We start from the raw sequence: 17910 nt of genomic DNA, 5'->3' as shown, positions 1-17910 counted from the left end.
AAGAAATTTTCAATTCCCAATGCTGTAAAAGGCACCTGGAACAGTTCTTTGCTCAAAAAGTTAAAAAGTTTTGGGAAGATGGAATTATGAAGTTGCCCGAAAAATGGCAGAAGGTAGTGGAACAAAAGGGTGAATACATTGTTCAATAAAGTTCTTGGTGAAAATGAAAAATGTGTCTTTTATTTTTACTTAAATAACTGAAGGCACATTTTGGCCCACGCAATATATTGTATTCCCTCCTGCTTTTGTTAGATAAGCTACCCATTTATGAAAGTAATTATCCAGGGGACTCAAGGCAGAGTCCTATTATAGTATTTTGGATATTTTGAGGGTGAATATTTAATATATAACAAATCTATATGATGATATGTACATTTAACAGTTAAAATCACTAATTTTTATTAGTATAAAATAGTACATGTTTTTTGTAACGTTTTTATTAAAAATTTATTGAGATATAATTCGGATATCATATAGTTGACCTGTTTAATGGTTTTTAGTATATTCACAGAGGCGTGCATCCATCACCACAATCAGTTCTAGAACATTTTCATTATCCCCAAAGGAAACTTCATATCCCTTAGCTGTCACTTCCCACCCTGCTCTCCATTTCCCCCAGATTTTTCTAAATAGTCAACAAATCGGTAAAATTTGGAAAAAGCAAAGTACAATACTCCATCGAATTATGTCGTAGTTTTATTCCTGGAAAATTTTCATTATATGTTATGTCCTTGCAGAACATGCCTTGTGTTTATACATATGTGAAGCAGAGTAGTAAGACATTAGAAAGTTGTGTGTATTGTGGGGCAGTTCTTTGATCTATAGAAGTGTCCTTGTATTGCAAATATCTAGTATCTTTGGCCACTACCCAATGTTTACCATTATCATACCCCCATCATTATGTTAACCAAATATGCTTTTCCATTCTTCCTGAACGTTTCCTAGGATGTATGTACCTCCTTTGTTGAGTCCTAATGATCCTCTTTAGAGGATCATCCTTTAGAATGATCCTCTAATACAATGGCACTTGTAATTGAAATACTTGCTTCACCATTACATCTTAGTTCCCGATGGATAATCTTTATCAAGTCAAGGAATTTCTATTACTAGTTTCTACTCATTTTTTTTTGTTTCTGGAATGTGAGTTTTAACTTTTATTAAATACTTTCCTAGTGCCTTTTGAGATGATCTTGGGATTATACTTCTTTATAAATAGAATGATTTATATGAATAGCTTTTCTATTATTTATCCAATAGTTTTAATATAAATTGCAATACGTTAAAATAGCTGGAAAGTTAAACTCCTTGGTTTCATTTAGTTTTTATATTTTTCTTTAATATACTTGCCTACATACATTTTTTTTTTTTTTTTTTTTCGGTACTCGGGCCTCTCACTGTTGTGGCCTCTCCCGTTGCGGAGCACAGGCTCCGGACGCGCAGGCTCAGAGGCCATGGCTCACGGGCCCAGCCGCTCTGCGGCATGTGGGATCCTCCCGGACCGGGGCACGAACCCGTGTCCCCTGCATCGGCAGGCTCTCAACCACTGCGCCACCAGGGAAGCCCCATACTTTGTTTTTAAATCAACTTTTTGAGGAATAATTTGCATACAATGAAATCCATTTATTTAAAGTATACAGTTCAATGAATTTTGACAAATTTATATACCCATGTAATCACCACCATAGTTTAGATATAAAATATTTCCCTTATGTCCTTTTTTTTTTTTTTTTTTTTTGCAGTACGCGGGCCTCTCACTGTTGTGGCCTCCCCTTATGTCATTTTACAGTCAATTTACCTCTATCTTTAGTCCCAGGCAGCTAGGGATCTGCTTTCTGACAGTATAGATTAAACTGATTTCTTAAGAGTTTCATGTAAATGGAATCATACAATATATACCCCTGTGTCTGACTTCTTTCATTCAGCATGTTTCTGAGGTTCACTCATGTTTTGTGTATATCAATAGTTTATTCCTTTTTACTGATGATTAGTATTCCACAGCTTTTCATCTGATGGACATTTGGGTTGTCTCCAGCTTGAGCTATTATGAATAAAGCTGGTATAAACATTCGTGTACAAATCACAATGTGAATATGGGTTTTCATTTATCTAGGACTGGAATGGCTGGCTCTTGTGGTGGTTAACTTTATAAGAAACCGCCAAACTGTTTTTCAAAATGGTTTGAAATGGTATATTCCCATCAGTAATATTGATTAAAGCCTAATTCTTGCTTTCAAGCAGGTCTCCATCCCCAGGATGGAGCCTAGTCTACCCTCTCCCAATCTTTGCCTTTCTGTGGATGAGTGGATGCCTAAATTTGAGGGAGGAAGGCGGAGGGGAGGGAGGGGAAGGTATGGGACCACCATTTGGGTATGCTGAGTTACATAGCAGCCCATTTGTGGGCATAGCCTGGGCATCTATCTTCTCAGACAATGTGGCGATGGCTCCAAATTCTCACCTTGGGACTTGATTCAGCAAGTGCTGACCAAAGATAAATACTAAAAGGACATGGAAAGGGAAAGTCGATAGGAAGGGCCCACTGTCATGTACATGAATGACCCTTTGTGCTTGTCTTTTATAGGGCGGGAGTCCTCAGCCACTTTCTTTTTCACTGTCAGAGAAGTGTGCCTTGAGACTTAATAGCATCCCCTCCCCCAGCCCTTCACCATATTCCCAGCCAAAGAGGAACCAAAAGTTCTGCTGTCAAAAGGGGAAGACAAGGTGAGGTGACTCTCCCCAGACAGGAAAAACGCACATAAAACTAATTTCATGCTAACACAGCCCCATGTAGCTAAAGTCGCTGGGTCTACAGGATGTGGGTCTTCCAGTTCTTAGACTAATAGGCCAGGGCAGTTGTATACCATTATTTCATCAGAGTTTTCCTGTGGCGTTGTGGGCAGCTGCAGGCTCTGTCTTGCTAAGTCATCTCAATGTTACTGAAGTGGACACCAGAATGTGCTGATAGATAACCCTTTCAGAAGGACTTGTCCAGCTGCAGGGAGTGATGTCAGCAACAGCTTCAGCTGTCATCCCCCTCACAGATGGCTTCAGCTGCAGAGAGCTGCCTTGTCCAAGGGTGTGCCTACCCAGGCTGGCCCACTGATAGTGGGGGTAAGGGGGGCTGCTGAAGCCCAGGCCTCTGGGACCAACATGGCATGGGACAATTCTGATGGTCTAGTTAACTCTGGAGCTCCAGTGAGGTTGGCTGAAGCTGTACAATATCTTGACTTCTTCTGTCCACTCTTGTTCCTGCCTTCCTTCCCTTCCACAGATGTTACTTCCAAGAGTGCTTCCTAGTAAGCATTCTGCACACTAAAGTCTGTCTCAGAGTCTGCTGCCTGGAGAACACATCTGGGACAATGACTTGGTAAAAAGCAAGCTGTGAACTTGTATGAACCTATTTGTGCAATGAATGAATATATACTTCCAAATGAATAGAAGATTTGTGGAACCATACCAAAGATACTGTTAACAATAGCTACCTCTAGGGACAAGGACTGGGATCTTTGGGGAGTGGCGAGGTGTTACTTTATACTCTTTACTATAAACATGGATTACTTTTTCTTTTATAATTAAAAAAAACTTTAATTTTAAAGAGACATTGGATTGCAATATACAGAGTTGTCATAGCTACCATTTGGGGAACACCTCCACACCCTGTGCTTTAGCATGCATCTAATCCTCACAACAATGCAGAGAGGTGGGTGTCATTATCATGCCATTTTACAGAAGAGGAAGTTGAGCTTCAAACGTGCCCAATGACTGGTCCAGGAGCACCTGTCACCACGCAGTGAAGACAGAATAGACTCAGGCTCCGACACCAAAGTTCAGGCACTTTCTGAGCCCAGTCAGGGTGCATGTCCTTCTGTCAGCTGAAATGACACCCTCTACTCTGAGTGGACAGTGTGGTGTGATGGAAAGAACAGTAAGCCGGCAGATGAGACCCAGCTTCTGGTCTTGCTGCCATCATTAGTGACCTCTGAGTCATTTACTGTCTCTGTGCTGCACGTGCCCATAAAAATCCGAAAGGCAGTTTGGTGTAGAGAGATCGAAGGGCTATTGGGTTTGACAGAGCTGAGTCCTGCTAGTTACTGTGTGATTTTTAACAAGTTCCTTAACCTTTCTGAGCCTCAGTTTTCTATTCTCTAAAGCAGAGAAAATGGACTGTAAGACTCAGGGTTGTTATGAGAGTTAAACAAGGTAATATAACAGCACTTGATATATTGTAGGCACCCAGGAAATAATTTCCTCCTCCTTCGATGTAACCTTTGGTCCTTAGGGTAAAGAAAAAGTGTCCATAGTTTTAGCATAAGTAACAACACTTAATTTGTTAAAGAAAATATATTTAATGAATGTGAAAGGACTGGTTTGGGATTCTTTTGTGGATCAGCAGAAGAAAGGAACCATTTTTCTCATGGCCATTGTTTAACCCCCATGAGCTCCACATGAATGAAAGATCTCCGAGGGCGATGGGCTACCCTGGATGGGAACTTGGAGAGCAAGAGATCTCACCTGTGTGAAGTGTGAAGGGAAAAAAATTAATCCCTAGATTTGGGAAGAGTGGTGCTGCAGTGGATCCAATGGTGACCCCCAAAAGATATGCCCATGTCTTGACCCCTGGAACCTGTGAATGTGACATAATTTGGAAAAAGGGTCTTTGCAGATGGAATGTCAAGAGGCGATCATCCTGGATTATCCAGTGAGCCCTAAATCCGATCTCAAGTGCCCTCACAAGAGACATGGAAAAGAGACATGGGGACAGAAACTCCATGTGAAGACGGAGACGTAGATTTGGGTCGTGCAGCCAACACGCAACTCCTGGAACCACCAGGAGATGGCAAAGGGAGGATTCTCCCCCAGCCCTAAAGGGAGAGCATGGCTCTGCCAAAACCTAGGTTTCAGAGCCTGCCCGCAGCTTAATTTCGTACTTCTGGCCTCCTGAACTGTGAGAATAAATTTGTGTTGTTTTAAGCTCCTCACTTTGGGGTGATTTGCCACAGGAAACAAACCCAAGTGCGTGAGAAGATTTCAGTACCAGCTCTGGGAAAAGAATTAAGATTAAAAGACACTGGAAAAGGACTCATTTTACTAAATATTTAGCGTTAGGCAATAGGAATCAGACCTCATGTAGATGACATGTTAACCTTCTGAAACAAAGTCACAGGAAGAGGGAAGTAGGTCGAGTGGAACTGCCAGGAGTTAAGGGCAGGAAACAGAAGAGGCCGTGTTTCGTGAAGTGAGAGACACACCATTTCAGATCCTGCCCCAATAATGGCAGAATGGATTTTCCAAACACCAGGAAATCAGAGAGGGGCATACAGAGATGTGAGCACATTTCTGTTAGAATAACAAAAAATGAAAAAATATAAGAGGAGTTGGTCAAGAGGCAGGAAGGGCTTCCTTTCAAGGAGCCAATGAGTACTGACATGTGCTTTCCTCAAAGTCAAAGGTTTGAGAGGAACAACTGCCTGGCCTCTACTGAAGGATCTCACAGAGAAATGAATCCAAGAGAAAGAGTGTGAAAACAACCTAAATGTCCAACACCAGAGGACTGGCTAAGTGACAGCATGGTCACACAATGGGACACAATGCAGTCACTAAAGATAAGGCTGCAGATTAATATTCACTGAAGTGAAAAATGTTCAAGACATATTATTACGTGCAGAAAGCAAGCGATAAAACAGTAGGTACAATATAATCCCTTTTCTCACGTGTAACATGGAGATGAAGATAATAGTACCCCCCTTATGGGGGTGTTATAAGAATTTAATTAATTAATATATGCAAAGTGCTTAGCAGTACCTGGAGCATGTAAATGTCATACAGCATGATGATTATTATTATCATCACTTCTTTTAAGTATTCAGGTCAAAATTCTGACCCCTGGGGTGCTTTGGAATTCAGAATTTTTCAGATTTTACAAAGGTGCCTAATTATGGAACACATTCAGTGTGTCTGAGGCAGCAATTCACAGCCAAACCCGTTAAAATTTCTGCAGTGAACCATGACTATTCACACTAAGTGGGATAACTAAAGACTATAAATAGCATCACATCAGTTAGGATCAGGTTGTACAGCCAAAGAAATTTGCTGCAGACTTAGAAAACAAAAGCAAAAACAAAAAACAGCTTCCTGTTTCCTGAGGTTTTTACTTTCTGGAATTATAGATGAGGGATCGTCGGTCTGTGTTCTATGTAGGCATCAGGAAAGCCTGAAAGCACTGCATTGTGACAATGCTGTTGCTGGTTGATGGAGTTGCAGCCCGTTATTATTTTTGCCTTTTGACTTCGTTATGTTTTAATTTTTCTGCAATGAGTATTCATTATTATTATTATTATTTTGCCTATAGTTTCCTGAATTTTAATCTATTCAGGTAAATTTAACACAGGGGGAATAATGCATTGCTCCATGGACCTCAAAAGGATCTTAGTCAGCACCACTTTCACAATTCTCATTTTTGCCCTTAAGAAAATATTTTTCTAGTGAACATGGAACACTTAAGGAGATGGAGTGGATTTTTCAAATCCTTTTCTTGGGTCTTTAAGCCAGTCCCAGACAATAGTCAATATCCAGGAAGATGAAGAAGCCCCAGAACCTTAACTTAACTAGGGCTTACCTACTATCTCCTGCTAAGTATGTACTGGCTTTATATTAAAAAGTAAAACAACAATAACAGCAACAACAAACTAGAAAAGAAATCGTGAGAATGTGGGGGGAAAGAGGGGGAAGTCTGCATGGACAGAGTCGATGGAATGAAGGAAAAAGGAACAGGTGAGGCAGAGTGCTCTTTCCTGCCTGGTGAGGAAGGGAGTGGGAGGGGGTTCAGCGGGGCAAGGAAACAGGTAGAAGGACTGCAAGTGAGCAGCAGAGAAGAGTGAACTGTTTCAAGAGCCAGGAAGGAGATGTAGGTAGTTGAGCAAGCTGTGGTCAAGTAAAGTGGAGAGGCAGCTGCTGGAGGCTGACTTTGCAGCTGAGGAGAGGGCAGGGCCCCAAGGGGAAGTGTCCATGTCAAAAGGCCGGTGGAGGCCCTGCTGAGCCCTAGAGGCAGCAGAACTGGGGCCCTCTTCTGCTCAGCTACTTGGGCACTTGAACAATTTGAGGAGGGAAATTACACAATCAGGAGGAAATTTCAGTGAATGTATGTAGAGTTTTCTAGTGGCTGAGAATTTCTTAGAATGAAAAACTAGGAATGTGAAAAGAGATATATGTATATGATTTTAAATAATATGTATTATTTCTATATAATGTATAATATTATATGATAAGATTGGATTGCTGATTGTAGAGGGACTTCTGCCAGAAGGTTGGCCAGACTTGGAAGGGGAAGTGGCCTTAAGCCAATGGAAATCACAGAAGAACAGGGATGCAAAGGACTGGCAGAAAGTCTAAACAGAAATGGAGCTTTTGATCAGGCCAGTCACGGCGCAGACTTCAAAGACATCAAAAGGTAGAAAGTGCCAGGTAAGGAGGAGATCATGTACCCACAAAGCTAATGGTCCCAAGCTACTTGACCTGAGCCCTGGTCTGAGGACCCAAGTCCAGCTGCTGGTGGGGGGAGGCTGAGGAGCACCAATCTCAGAGGAAGGAGACTCTCCCTCCAGAGAAAGCTCCAGCAGGCAATAGCCCTCTCACAGCTCTCAGAGGACTTGCACCCCAACCCTACTATCAGTCCACAGGCTGCCCAGGACAGGACGCTCAGATTTCTTACCCAGTTACCAAGCAACTCACATGGGAATCTGGGCCTGCTGGGACGGCTAGCCCTTTATGGCCTTGTACTACCTGGGGCAAGCCTGAGTAAGGAGCGTCGGAACAGCAGTTGTTCTTAAACTAGGCCGTGAGAAACCCTGGGCCAAGGTGGTCTACAGTTCAAACAGAAGTCTTATGCATTTGCAGATAGAATGAGCTCTCTTTTAAAAAATATTACTTATGATAAAATTAATATTTTTTTTTCATTAGAAAAATTAAAAGAAGAAAAGTAATCCATAATCTTAACTCCACATGTTTAGGTATATTTCCCTCCAGGCTCTTTTACTGTGATAGACTGATCAATAATATATTTACAAGTATAATTAGATATACTTATGAATAATAACAGTTAATTGCAACATATTATATAATAACATAATATAATATATTAATAATATGCCATACATTACATAATAATGTATAATATATTATAATCTTATATTAATAATAACAGTTCACAACATTATTGATATTATATTAATAATAATAAACAACATTTAACTATCATTATTGTTTAATTAATATTTCTTGAATGGTTACCAGGGCCAGCTACTGTTCTAAACCCTTTAGAAAGCATACAATTTTCATAATAACCCTATGAGGCAGAAATTTTATTATTCCTATTTAACAGTAAAAGAAACTGAGGAACAGAGAAGTAAAGAAATTTGTCCAAGACCACACAGTAGTAAGTAAGAAGCTGGGATTCAAACCTAAATCTGACTGTGGAGCCTGCCTTTTTAGCTAAGATATACACTATATCATATATAGTTTTGTTTTTTTTTACTTTTATTTGCATTTTTTTTTACAGCATTTATTCCCAGGCCATAGTTTTTGTTTCTTCAATTTCTTCTGGGATATCTTTTTCTTCTGGGCAACCTCCTCTTCTGGTTTAGGAACAATCTGTTCTTTTTCAGTAAGGATCATCTCAATGTGGCAGGGAGAGCTCATGTATGGGTGGATCGGACCATGAGCTCTATAAGTCCTGCGCCGCATCTTGGGGGCTTTGTTCACCTGGATATGCTCAATGACCAGAGAATCTACATCTAAGCCCTTAAGTTCAGTATTACTCTCTGCATTTTTGAGCATGTGCAGTAAAAATTCAGCACTCTTTTTGGGCCACCGACCCTGTGTCCAGCCCCACTGTTTGGCCTGGGCACACCTACCAACTCCACCATTGTAACGACGGAATGGCACACATTGCTTCTTTAACGTGACATCCTTCAGGTACTTGGTGGCTTTTCGGATATGCATACCCTTAATGGCCTGGGCTGTTTCAGGAGTGTTCTTAAAGTGAACACGAAGATTTGAACCTCTTGACTTGCGTGATTTTGTGGGGTTTTCTGGGTCAAGCGACTAGCGAACCATTTTTAGAGGTCACCGCGAAGACACCAGACCTCCGGAGTCGGGAACCACCACAGCCTGCCTGTACCCCTGGCCGGCCCCATTCCCAACCATCGCGCCCCGCTGAGGCCCGAGAGCACCGGGGCACCAAGCGTGGGACTCCGACACGTCTCCCCGCACAGAACGCCGCTCCCAGGGAGAAATCAGTAGCCGTGAGAGTCCTCCTCCCGAGGGTCTCGAAATCAGCACCGCCAAGGCCAGGATGGCAGCGATAACCAGAGGATTCACCACTCGGAAGAGCCATATATAGTTTTGAGTTGAGGTTTTTCATTAAATATTATATTGTATGTGTTTCCCACATCATAAAATGAATTTACTTAATGTTAAGTTTTTGCCTTATAGCTTTTCGTAATTTTTTGGTCCCTGCCACCACTTGTTTATCCTAGAATCAAGTAGAAGAAAATACCTGATTTAGTTTAAACCTACATGTTTATTTAATATAGCTGTACATAAACTATGTATTTATTTAATATATCAATATTTGAGTGTTAAAAAGGAAATTGTGCTGCCCAGGAGCTCCACCCCATGACTAAAAGCAAACAAACACTCCTGTCATTTTCTCAAATTCTGCCTCTTCTGTCCCTCTGTTCCTGACCTGTAAGCATCTCTTCATTTATTTGGCCAGCATTTTCTGAGCAGCTGTGATGTGCCAGTTAGTTGGGTCCAATGGTCTGTAGGCGCAGTCTGGGCCCTCAGGAGCTCTTTGTTCCATGGAGGAGACAGATGATTGAATCCATCATAGAGTGATGCAAGCTGGAGGAGCAAGAGGTGGGGGAGGGGAAATGGGAGGGAGCTAAGCTGGGAAAGTGCCCAGAGAGAGGCTCTCTGACTGGAGTACTGAGGAAGGCAGGGAGGGAGGGCAATGCCAGCGTAGGGAGCAAAGGGTGCAGAAGTGTGGAGGCTAAATGAAACAGCAAGCCCCATTCATGGGAACTATAAATATGCTTTAAGGTGAGGGTGGTTGTTTGGGGGGTGGAGAGGAGCAGAGAGAGAGGATGGTGAGGAAGGGAAGGCAAATACCGCAGGTAATTAGGGATTAAAACCCACTATGAAGATTCATTGAGGGGGTTGAAACAGGCAAAGAACATGCTTATTTTGCTTTGGAAAGTCATTCTGGTGGAGAACAGATTGGAGGGACAGACTCCAGGCAGGAAGACCAGTTAGGAGGCTTGAGTTAGGAGAAGAAGAGAAGAAGTGATGGGGGCTTGGATTAGGATGTAACTCATTGGGGATGGAGAGAAGGGAATGCAGTCAAAGCAGCAAGAAAGTCATATCTCTTGGATGTGGGAACTGGATCTGGTTGATGAAGGAGAGGGAGGAGGAGAGAATGACCCAGGCTTTTGGCTTAGGCCATTGGGTGGATGGTGGGTAGGTGGTGGTGCCTACACCAAGATGGGGACTATCAGAACCCGTTTATAAATTTCAGTTTTGGAAACATTGAGTTTTAAGGATCTAGCCAGAAGTTGGAGATATGTCTCTGAATGCATGAGAGAAAACTGGACTGGGATTATAGATTTTGGAGCCAGCAGGATTTGGATGGTAATTGAACTTGGACTGCCTGGAAGAGATCATCCAATGACGGTGTATAGACTGAAAGAGAAGCAGATCTGAGACCTGGGAAACACCAATGGAGCAGGAGGAGGAAAACTGTCCACAGAGGAGACAGAATGAGAGATCAGAGAGATTGGAGGAAAACCAGGAGAGATGGTGGCCCAGAAGCCAGAGACAGAGAAAGACACAAGGAGTCGACAATCAGTAGAGTCAAATATGACTAAACTGTGAAGTGGAAGAGGGGGGAATTCCCTGGCGGTCCAGTGGTTAGGACTTTGCGCTTTCACTGCCGAGGGTGCAGGTTCGATCCCTGGTTGGGGAACTAAGATCCCACAAGCCGAGCTGCGAGGCCAAAAAAAAAAAAAAAAAAATTAAAGAAAAAAAAAATGGGACAGAGTGTCTGGAGAGGAAGAATTTGAAGATGGAGGAGACACAAAGACCCACAGCTGTCTTGTTCGATGATGATAGTGATGATGATGGCTTATCCCTTCCTATGTGTCAGAAACTCTGTTATTGTTTTCAAGTAATTTTCACAAAGCTTTCTATGATGGAATTTTCACATATGCACAGATCTAACAAATTTCAACATTTTGCCAATCTTGTTTCATCTGAAAAAAATAAACTGGACGAAGGGATTGGAAAGTTCATATAAAAATAAATGTCTGGGCCATAAAACACATTTTAACAAATTTAAAAGAATAGAAATCCTATAGAAGTATGCTCTCAGACCACAATGGGCTTAAACTAGAAATGAATAACAAAAAGATAGTTGGAAAATTCCAAAATATTTGGAGATTTAATAACATACTTCTAAATAATACATGGGTCAAAGAAGAAATCTCAAGAGAAATTTAAAAAACATTTTGAACTAAATGAAAACGAGAATACAGCTTATCAAAATTTGTGAAATGTAGCAAAAAGAGTGCTTAGAGGGAAATTTATAGCATTGTATGTATATATTAGAAAAGAAGAAGGATCTATCAATAATCTAAGCTTCCACTTTATGAAACTAGAGAAAGTTAAGAAATAACTAGTCTAAAGCAACCAGAAAAAAAGAAATAGAAAACTTAAAGCAAATATCAATAAAATGAAGACAGAAAAACAAGCGAGAAAAAGCAATGAAACAAAAATCTGGTTCTTTGAAAAAAATCAACAAAAACGATAAACCTCTTGCCAGGTTAAACTTTTTTAAAAAGAGAGAAGACACAAATAACCAATAACAGAAGTGGAAGAGGAGTCATCTCTACTAGACATCAAAAGGACAATAAAAGAATTTTATGAGCAAACTTTATGCCCACAAATTTGATACCTTAGATGAAAAGGACTAATTCGTTGAAAGATAGAAACTACTAAAACTCATACAAGGAGAAAAAGATAATCTAAATAGGCCTATACCTATTAAAGAAATCAAATCAATAATTAGTATCTTTCCAAAACAGAAAGCACCAGACCCACATGGGTTCACTAGTGAATTTTACCAAACATTTAAAAAATAAATGCTACCCATTCTATATAATCTCTTCCAGAAAATAGAAGCAGAGGGGACACTTCTTAACTCATTGTAAGATTCCAGTATAACCCTAATACCAAAAGCAGATAAATATATTACAAGAAAAGAAAACTATAGACCAAGGTCTCTTATGAATATAGATGGAAAAGTCCTCAACAAAATATTAGCAAATCGAACCCAACAATGTATAAAAAATTATACATCACAACCCAGTGGGATTTATTCCAAGTATACCAGGCTGGTTCAACATTCAAAAATCAATTAATGTAATACATCACATCAACAGGCTAAAGAAGAAAAACCATATGACCACAACAATAAATGAAGAAACAGCATTTGACAAAATCTATTTTTCATTCATTATAAAAACTCTCAGCAAACTAAGGCTAGAGGAGAACTTCCTCAACTTAATAAAGAACATGTAGAAAAACTTACTGCCAGCATTGTTCTATTTTTTTTTTCACATCTTTATTGGAGTATAATTGCTTTACAACGGTGTGTTAGTTTCTGCTGTATAACAAAGTGAATCACTATACATATATGTTTATCCCCATTTCTTCTCCCTCTTGCGTCTCCCTCCCACCCTCCCTATCCCACCCCTCTAGGTGGACACAAAGCACCGAGCTGATCTCCCTGTGCCATGTGGCTACTTCCCACTGCCAGCATTGTTCTTAATGATGAGAAAGTAGATGCTTTCCCCCTATGACCAGGAACAAGGCAAGGATGTCCCCTCTACCACTCCTATTCAATATTTTACTGGAAGTCCTAGATAATACAAAAAGATAAAAAAGGAAATAAAAGGTATACAGATTGGTAAGGAAGAAATAAAGCTGTTTTTGCTCACAGATGACATGATTGTTTAGGTAGAGAGTCCCAAAGAATCGACACAAAAACTCCTAGAACTAATAAGCTATGATAACAAGATTATAAGATAAAAGGTCAACTGCTTTCCTATATGTCAACAGTGAACACTTGGAATTTGAAATTAAAAACACAATACCATTTACCTTAGCACTGAAAAAAAGAGAAATGCTTAGGTATAAATCTAACAAAAAATATACAGAATCTATATGAGGAAAACTATAAAACTCTGATGAAAGAAATCAAAGAAGAGATAAATAAATGGAGAAATATTCCATGTTCATGAATAGGAACACTTAATATTGTTAAGATATCAATTCTTCCCAACTTGATCTATAGATTCAATTTAGTCCCAATCAAAATCCCAGCAAGTTTTGTTTTTTTGTGGATATCAACAAATTTATTTTAAAGTTTATATAGAAAGGCAAAAGACTGAGAATAGCCAACTCAATGCTAAAAAAGAACAAATTTGGAGAACTGACAAGACTTACTTTAATGCTACAGGAATCAAGATGGTGTGGTATTGACAAAAGAATAGACAAATAGATCAATGGAACAGAATAGAGTCCAAACATAGACCCATACAAAAAGACTCTTAAAACTCAACAATAAGAAAACAAACAACCTGATTGAAAAAAGGGGCAAAAGATCTGAACAGACACTTCACCAAAGGAGTTATACAGATGGCCAATAAGCATATGAAGAGATACTCAACAGCATATGTCATTAGGGAACTGCAAATTAAAACAATAAAGAAATACCAACACAAAACTATGAGAATGGCTAGAATACAAAACACTGACAATACCAAATGCCAGAGAGGATGCAGGGCAATAGGAACTCTCATTCATTGTGGATAGGAATGCAAAATGGGACACTTTGGAAGACAGTTTGGCAGTTTCTCACAAAGCTACACGTAATCTGGCCATACAATCCAACAATTGTGCTCCTCGGTATTTCCCCAATTGAGATGAAATTATGTCCACAAAAGAACCTGCACACAAACATTTCTGGTAGCTTTAATCATAACTGTTAAAGACTAGAAGCAACCAAGATGTGCTTAAACATGTGAATGGATAAACAAACTGATATATCCATACAATACAATATAATATTATTTGGTGATAAAAAGAAATGAGCTCTCAACCACAAAAAGACATGATGGAAAGTTAAATGCATATTGCTGTTAAAGAAGCCAGTCTGAAAAGGCTATATACTGTATGACTTTGGGAAAAGGCTATCTTTAGAGACTCTAAAAAGATAAGTGATTGCCAGGAGTTCAGGGGTGATAGGGGTGGGAAGAATAAGTGGAGCACAGTGGATTTTTAGTATAGTAAAATGATTCTGTGTGATACTGTAATGGTGGACACACAGCATGACACATTTGCCAAAACTCATAGAAATGCACAACACAGAGAACCTTAATATAAACTATGGGCTTCAGTTAATAGTAATGTTATCCTATTGGTTCATTAATTGTAACAAATGTACCATATTAATGCAAGATGTTAATAATAGAAATTCTGTGTGTGTGTGTGTGTGTGTGTGTGTGTGGTGGGAGAGTATTTGGGAAGAGGGTATATGCAAACTCTCTGTACCATCTCCCCAATTTTTCTCTAAATCTAAAACTATTGTAAAAAATAAAGTCTATTTACTAAAAAACATAAATGTTTGAGAATAATTTTTAAAAATTTAAAAAGGATATGGGAGGAGGGAGGGCTGAGACTAACTAGGTTCACACTTAATATCCAGCTACTGAAAGACTTCATTTCTGTGCTTCCCTTTCAGAGAGGGGTATAAATAAACTTGTTAGGTGGGACTTCCAGAGAAGCTCCTAAAAAGGAGGTCAGACAACTGCATGTGCTCTTTTTGCTCTTCCCCACTCTGCGTGCTTCCTGACTGGAATAAGGAATATATGGCTGGAGCTTCAGCAGCCATCTTGGAGCATGAGACAATCTTTTTTAAAAAAAAATTTTAATTTAATTTAATTTATTTTTTTATACAGCAGGTTCTTATTAGTCATGAATTTTATACACATCAGTGTATACATGTCAATCCCAATCGCCCAATTCAGCACACTACCATCCCCACCCCTGGAGCATGAGGCAATCTCGAGGGTGGCAGCCACTGCTAAGGATGCCTGAGGAGAGTAATAGAAGGAGCCTGGATTCTTGATGAACATGGTGCTACCATGCCAACCCTGGCCTACTATGCCAGACTTCTTTTACATGAAAGAAATAAACTTATTTCTTGTTTAAGCTTCTGTTATTTGTATCTACTAGCTAAACACAATTCCTACCTTATATACAAGATAATAAAACTTATTGTAATGCTATTATAATAAAACCATACATAGCATAGGAATAAATAATACAAGTGGAACCTAAGAAAGATTCCAGAAACAAATTCAAGTGTGTACTTAATATAAATAAAAATAACATTTTGTTTAGAGGGAGAAAGATGGCTTACTTAATATATGGTGCTGGCAGAACTGACTATCCATCTGGAAGAAAACATGGTTACACTTCTACCCCACATTTTATGCAAAAATAAACTCCAGATGGATTAGAAGTCTAAATGTGAAATATAAAAATATTAGCTACAAATGTGAGGAATTATTTAAAAGATCATAAAGTAAAAAAGACCTTCTGAAGGAAAAGATAAAATCCAGAAACCCTAAGGGTCACTACCTGAAAATAACAATCAAACATTACCTCTTAAAAGTGAACATATTTTTGTATAGCAAAAGAAACTATAAACAAAATCAAAAGACAAATGACAGACTAAATACTTAAAATATAGATAACAAAGGACAAATGTTTCTAATGTACCTTAGCTCCTACAAACCAAATGAAAGAAGATAATCAATCCAATTAAAATTTGACAAAGCATTCAACAGGCAATTCCAGAAAAAAAAGTAAATCATCAGCACTATGAAAAGATTCTCAGCCTCAATGGTGTTCAAGAAAATTCAAATTAGTACAATAAAGAATACAGCATTTTGATCCATTAGATTGTCAAAAACAAAAAATACTGGTGAGACTATCAATATGGGTTGTAATGCTAATTTCTACAGCCTTTCTGGAAAGTATTATAACAATATGTATTTTAAAATTCACATATCCCTCAACCCAGCAATCCTATTTTTTGTAATCTCTCCTACAGAAAGATAACACCAGTACATAAATATGTTCAAGGAAATGTATTTATTTATTTAGAAATATGCAATGCTACATGAATTTGTGTGTCATCCTTGTGTTGGGGCCATGCTAATCTTTTCTGTATGGTTCCAATTTTAGTATGTGTGCTGCTGAAGCTAGCACTCAGGGAAATTTATTGTGGCCTGGCTTTGTAGAGGCAAAAAGATGCACCTTACCTGAAGAAAAATAAGAATTTACCATGAGCTTCATCACTAGAAGACAGTTGATATATTATGGTACCATGGAGTATCATGCAACTTTTAAAAGAACGAGTTAGATATGTCTGAATCAATGGACTTTTCAAGTTCTTAAATGTCTACTTGAGGACTGTGTTTACTTAGGCGACAGAAGAAACCATTTGTATTTCATTTAGTACATAAGGAGTAACCTGTGGAAACTTGAGTTAATTGGCACCATATTTCTTTTTTTTTCAGTTTTTTAAAATTGAAGTATAGTTAATTTACAATGTTGTGTTAGTTTCAAGTGTACAGAAAAGTGATTCAGATATACATATATATTCTTTTTCAGATTCTTTTCCATTATAGGTTATTACAAGATATTGAGTATAGTTCCCTGTGCTATACAGTAGGTCCTTGTTGTTTACCTATTTCATATATAGTTGTAAGTATATGTTGATCCCAAACTCCTAATTTATCCCTCCTCACCCACTTTCCCCTTTGGTAACCATGAGTTTTTTTTCTATGTCTGTGAGTCTGTTTCTGTTTTGTGAATAAGTTCATTTGTATCATTTTTTTAGATTCCACATATAAGTGATATCATATGATATTTGTCTTTCTCTGGCTTCCTTCACTTAATATGATAATCTCTAGGCCCATCCATGTTGCTACAAATGGCATTATTTCATTCTTTTACCATATTTCTGATATATTCCTGTGATGTTTTAGCATTCCTTACAGAGTGGCATCTCAGGCAACTGTCCAGCTGATCTATCTCTTTACTGGGCCCAAGATGCTAGTGATTTTAGATCTGACAATAGAGGAGTAGCTCTATTGGAACAATCCTACCACAGGTAGCGTGATAAACTCTGGAAAAAACAAACAGAAACAACAAGTACCTAAATGCTCTAGAGAGTAACAGGAAGCAGGCAGACACTGAAGGGAGTCAACATTTAGAAGGGAACAGCACTGGGTTTCTTAGTTTTATGGCTTTTTGCCAGAGAGCCGGCCTCAGTCTGTGCCCTGTGAGGCAGCTAAAATTCAGGTAGATTATACACAGTCGAACTATTTTTGTTTTCTTTAATGAAATAAAGTTTTTAAAAAATTTATAATAGATACAGTTACACGGAGGCTTAGATAGGCATAAATGACTGTTTAATTTCCCCCAAAATCAACAGGCTCAGCTAATATGTTTGCAGCATTTCACTCTTGCTCTGTATCCACAAGTTTATTTCATCTATCAACTTCTTTTTGGTGGAGGCAAGCATGCACTGATTTATCTGTTATGCAGCAGTTGTTTATGAGAAACCCTTATAGGAGCCGTGAGTAGTTATGGACTTTACTATTAGTAGAATCAAATAGATAGCAAATATTTTGCTATCTGCCTCTGATCAAGAATAAAAAATCAGGGCTTCCCTGGTGGCGCAGTGGTTGAGAGTCCGCCTGCCGATGCAGGGGACACGGGTTC

At 39.0% G+C, this 17910-nt stretch overlaps 1 protein-coding gene and 1 non-coding gene across 2 annotated transcripts; both read right to left on the bottom strand.

Annotated features, from left to right (window-relative positions):
* Nucleotides 1-8516: 8516 nt before the first annotated feature.
* Nucleotides 8517-9117, bottom strand: LOC102986491 (60S ribosomal protein L17-like). The gene has a single exon (XM_055081295.1). The coding sequence runs from the start codon at nt 8992-8994 to the stop codon at nt 8530-8532; it is 465 nt and encodes a 154-aa protein (XP_054937270.1). The 5' UTR covers nt 8995-9117; the 3' UTR covers nt 8517-8529.
* Nucleotides 9118-16282: 7165 nt separating this feature from the next.
* Nucleotides 16283-16389, bottom strand: LOC112064255 (U6 spliceosomal RNA). The gene has a single exon (XR_002891440.1). It is a non-coding gene; the product is annotated as a U6 spliceosomal RNA (small nuclear RNA).
* Nucleotides 16390-17910: the final 1521 nt, after the last annotated feature.

Source organism: Physeter macrocephalus, chromosome 20 (genome assembly GCF_002837175.3).
Source record: "Physeter macrocephalus isolate SW-GA chromosome 20, ASM283717v5, whole genome shotgun sequence".
Lineage (NCBI taxonomy): Eukaryota > Metazoa > Chordata > Mammalia > Artiodactyla > Physeteridae > Physeter > Physeter macrocephalus.
The sequence above is the reverse complement of the archived record's forward strand: the minus strand, read 5'-3'. Positions and strand labels throughout refer to the sequence as shown.

What these genes read in the sequence shown, in the direction of transcription:
- LOC102986491 (XM_055081295.1), bottom strand. Translation starts at nt 8,994, where the DNA reads ATGCATATCCGAAAAGCCACCAAGTACCTGAAGGATGTCACGTTAAAG.